At 44.9% G+C, this 4,501-nt stretch overlaps 1 protein-coding gene across 1 annotated transcript; it reads right to left on the minus strand.

Annotated features, from left to right (window-relative positions):
- Positions 1-475: 475 nt before the first annotated feature.
- Positions 476-2,983, minus strand: LOC133901156 (vacuolar iron transporter 2-like). The gene is made up of 3 exons (XM_062342426.1): positions 2,518-2,983; positions 1,272-1,357; positions 476-1,171 (listed from the first exon to the last, which is right to left on the minus strand). The coding sequence occupies exons 1-3, from the start codon at positions 2,766-2,768 to the stop codon at positions 756-758; spliced, it is 753 nt and encodes a 250-aa protein (XP_062198410.1). The 5' UTR covers positions 2,769-2,983; the 3' UTR covers positions 476-755.
- Between the last annotated feature and the right edge of the window lie 1,518 nt (positions 2,984-4,501).

Here is a 4,501-nt window from a genome sequence, read left to right on the forward strand (position 1 = left end):
CACATTTTTGTGCACCAACAGGTGGTATAGTGTAAAGTTGTGGTCATCCCACTTTATACCAACTTACAGTCTTATAAAGGTTATACCAATAGGGTGTTAAGACGTCAAAAATATATAGTCACTTTATAAATATGAGTATTAATGCCAAATCTGGGATTTGGACCCAGGTGAGTAGGTGCCAATTGGACGAGTAGTCTTTTGTTTAGATTTTCGTCAAACGTATAATTTTAAACTTTTGTTATGGCCCATTGGCCACTGAAGTTGGGGTCACTCTGTCCCAATTGGACTGGTAGTCTTGTTGCGTGAGATCTCCCTTTGCCATGAAAAGAAAGACTTTGTATAGTCCATGGCGTCCTTTGGTGAACTTCAGAGGCCACACCCAGCTGGTCGGAATTAAAATTACGAAGATGCCGATCAAGGCCCAAAGAAACGCATTTTGGGCCTCCACTTAGCAAATCAACACACGACCACTTGATTAATCGTTCCAAATTAAACCCAGCAGGCCACCATTTCCATAGAACACCTAAATAATCCACATCTCCTTACAAGGCAACACGTCATTTAACACTACACGCAGCCAAACAAACCACACTACCACAGTACAGGTACACTACACTGCACGTCGCGATCTGCACAGCTACCAGCTGGCCAGTGGCCAGCACCATATACATAGCTGCACTTATTTTTCTTCTTCTTCTTGCTGCTGCTTACATAGCGGGCCAAGCTCGTGACACGTGCAGGCTTTGCTTGGCTGCTCATATGGACTGGACAGCCCTGGCCATGCCGTAGGCGGCGGCGGACGCGAGCGCGCCGATGACGGTGGTCTGCACGGCGCTGAGGAAGGGCCGGTCGCCGGTGAACCGGCCCTTGACGAAGCCGAAGAAGAGCAGCGCGGCGAGCGTGACGGCCACTGACACGCCCATGGCGCGCCCGGCCGCGGGCACGAACACGTAGGGGAGCAGCGGCACCAGCCCGCCGGCGACGTAGGACAGTGCGATAGTCGCCGCGCTCGTCAGCGCGCGGCGAGGCTCCGGCTTCTCCAGCCCCAGCTCGAACTTCATCATGAACTCGAGCCAGGCCTTGGGGTTGTTGCGGAGGGAGGTGACGACGGGGCCGTACTCCTCGGGGCCCAGCCCGTACTGCGACAGGATGTCCGCGATCTCGGCGGCCTCTGCGAGAGGGGAGGACAGGAGGTCATCAGTCGATCCTGGCCGTCAGATCATCGGGTCACGTTTTACTACTCGACGGTGGCTGGTCGCCGTGTTTCTTACCGACGTCGGGGACGTTGTCGATCTCGTCCTGCTCGCGCTGCAGCTCGCGGTTGTAGTGGTCTACCTCGCTCTTCGCCGCCAGGTACCTGACAGGTAACGGCAGCAAGGTTAGTTCACTTGGGCTTGGTTTAGTACAGGCCGGAGTGCATGCGTGCAGGCCCATTCTCGATGGGCTCCAAGCTGTTGGAAACCCCAAGAGGAACACTTTTTTTACGGTGCTTTCCCATGGCGCGGTCTTCGTTGGAGATCTGAAGGTGCGGGATGGAAGCTTAACCCCTGTCGACTCGGCTCGACTCTATCTGAGAGCGTTATCATTGAGCTCCATGCTCGTCCTTCTTATGAGGTTATCTGAATTCCTTATTTCCTCCCTCTCTCTCTAAAAAAAGGGGGTTTAATTTTCTAAATCCTTTGCTCCTTTTGGAATAAAACATCACAGCCGCTACATCCGAAAATGTCAAATGTTTTCCCATGATGTAGACTGCAATCTACTACGTGGCCATGAATCACCAACTAAGGAAAAGATATTTAACAAATAGAAAGTGTTAATCATGAAAAATCTATTCTATTGCTAAACCTTCATTTATGCTTGGAAAAGATATCCATTCAATCCTTATTCCTGATCTGGATGCTGTTGTGGTACTATTTTGCCACAATTAAGAATTTTTTACTCCTTCCTCAAAGAAAGAAAAAATATCTGTAGGCGGTGTTCATCAAACATTTTTTATTTTTTATCACCAAGCTTGGAATGGTTGGGCTGTCGCATTTGCTTGTATGGTGAAAAGAAACTACTGAATATTCCAAGGAAATTAGCTAGTCGTCGAACAGTGAGAGCGCTCTAATTAGGAACTCAAAAGCATTGCAACCAAACTCAAACAGAAACAGCAAGAAGTTTGTGGAAAGAAGTTCCAGAGCCCATGCATGTTATGAATACCCATCTGAAAGTATTTGCATGCGTGAGCTCCCTTTCTAAATCACGTTATTAAGAGTTTTCCGCTCGCCTTTCTCCTTGCGTAGGAATTTGTTCGCCATTATTTGCATGCATGAAGAACAGCCTACTCCCGTTAGTCTCCATTTGAGCAAAGGGGAAACATGCATCAACTTTTTGGGGAAGAAACGAAGGCAAGAAAGCCAAGATGAGCTCAGCGGCCATTATGCATGTCGGATTGCTGACCACTGGTGAAACAAATGAAGTTGTGGACTAAGATAGAGCATACAAAAAAATATGTTCTGATGAGTAGCTTCTTACCCTCCGAGCCCCATGGAGATGGCGCCGGCGGCGACCTCCGCGAGCCCGGCGGTGAGCACGAGCGCCGAGGACGCGTTAGCGCCGGACAGGCCCGCGGCGAGCGCGAAGGGCACAGTGAGGCCGTCGGAGACGCCGATGATGATGTCCCGGACCACCTCGCTGGCCGTGAAGTGCTTCTCTGTGTGCTCCTCCAGTAGCAGCCTCTGCTTTTCTTCGTCCTGCACGAACTTCTTGCCGCCGTCAAGCACCATCTTCCCACCTCTCTCTCTCTCTCTCTCTCTAACCGTGATTTGATTACTGTTAAGTGGTTACTTAGCCTGCAGGCTGTGGTGTGTGTGATGATCTTGCTGGTGTGAGGTTTTCTGTGTAGGCAAAGTGCGCAGAGCTGGGAGTGGGATTTATAGAGGTTAACAGGGCTGGTGAAATGACCAAGATGGACATGGGATAGTTGCAGTAGCCGCGATCCTATGTTGGATCAGGATATCACTTCTCCTACACATCAATCGCCCGAAATATAAACTTGACTAGGTAGTTTGACGCGCTACGCTGCACCCGTGAATATCAGCGTATCGGCAGAATTGTCTTGCCACCATTTGTATTCCAAAAAGACACAACACTTCAGTATGGCACATTAGCACACTGAAAAATGACATGCCCAATGCAAGGTGATCCCGTAAATGGATACTCACCCGAAACAACAGAGGTGGAGCTTGAGATAGCTGAGATCCTTGGATAGGCTTTTCTCGCCAGGCACACCATTTCTGTCTTTCGGACAGTTACGAGCACATGTACACCACAATAAAAGAGTGGCGTGTCCATGCTTATGGAGCCTGAGACTTCATCAATCTCTTTAATACACGTGTATGAGTAGAGCTTGCAGGTCTAGCGTATGACATAAGGTGTGTGTAGGTGTGCATGTGTAGCTAAATTCATTACTATAGAAATGATTTAGTAGAACGTCTCTATACAGACAGTTACTTTGAAGCCATCCATGCAAAGATTATCACAGACGGATCAAAACAAGAATCGTCTATGATAATAACGAGACGTGTCTGAAAATGATGGGACACTTTTAGTACAGACGGTTCATATTTGAAACCGTTTGTAATATTAATACATACGGCTCATACTTAGAGCCGTCTGTGATAATTATTTTATCACAGACGGTTCTCAATAGGAATCATCCATAACATTAATACAGACAGCTAATATTTGTAGCTATCTGTAATAAAATAAATTCCATAGGCGGTGTCAAATAAGACCCGTCTTTAAAATTAGTACAGACGGCTTTAAAATACGAGTTGTCTGATAAAATAGCCGAATGGAGGTGAAACACTTTATTACAGATAGCTCAAAACAGGAAGCCGTCTATAATATTATAACAGTACATCATCTTCAACCTCCAGATCGAAGCAGAATAGTGAAGAACAGTGTGCAACTTTTAGAGGGAGAGGCCGGCGATTTTGACAAAAAAAATTGTTAGATTGTGGTGAAAACTTGAAGATTTATTGGTATTTGTTACACTAAGGTAAGCATTATATTCTAATTTCGTTTAGATAGTCTAGATTTGGTTTGGAGAGCTAGCTAGATCTTGATCTAGATCTAGATTTTTTTTCATTGATGACATAGTTTTGTTCTATTCTTAGATGATGTAGATTTGTGCTCTAATTTAGTATCGAGAGATCAACTATATCTATATCTAGACTTAGAGTTTTTTCATGATGATCTATAATATGTTAGTTGTTTTAGTATATATGAAGCTTAAAGTATATATCAAGGTTTAATTATGTATTACTATAAATAGCTAGCTTTAATCTAGTGTTCTAGATAAATTTTGGATTTTTAGTATACAAACATAAAATTATCAATAACTATATAATATTTAATGATAAGTTTTGAATTAATATTTGCCCTTATTTTTATGTATTCATGTATATAATATAATGATAATCGTTAATTATTTTGGGATTAATTATCATTTCTA

This window comes from Phragmites australis, chromosome 20 (assembly GCF_958298935.1).
Source record: "Phragmites australis chromosome 20, lpPhrAust1.1, whole genome shotgun sequence".
In the NCBI taxonomy this organism is placed as follows: Eukaryota; Viridiplantae; Streptophyta; class Magnoliopsida; order Poales; family Poaceae; genus Phragmites; species Phragmites australis.

Bases quoted from the DNA above. Each gene is read 5' to 3' on its own strand.
- LOC133901156 (XM_062342426.1), bottom strand. From the start codon at position 2,768: ATGGTGCTTGACGGCGGCAAGAAGTTCGTGCAGGACGAAGAAAAGCAG. The intron at 1,358-2,517 runs GTAAGAAGCTAC...GTTACCTGTCAG, and splicing joins ATCTCCATGGGGCTCGGAGG to GTACCTGGCGGCGAAGAGCG. The intron at 1,172-1,271 runs GTAAGAAACACG...CCCCTCTCGCAG, and splicing joins CGACAACGTCCCCGACGTCG to AGGCCGCCGAGATCGCGGAC.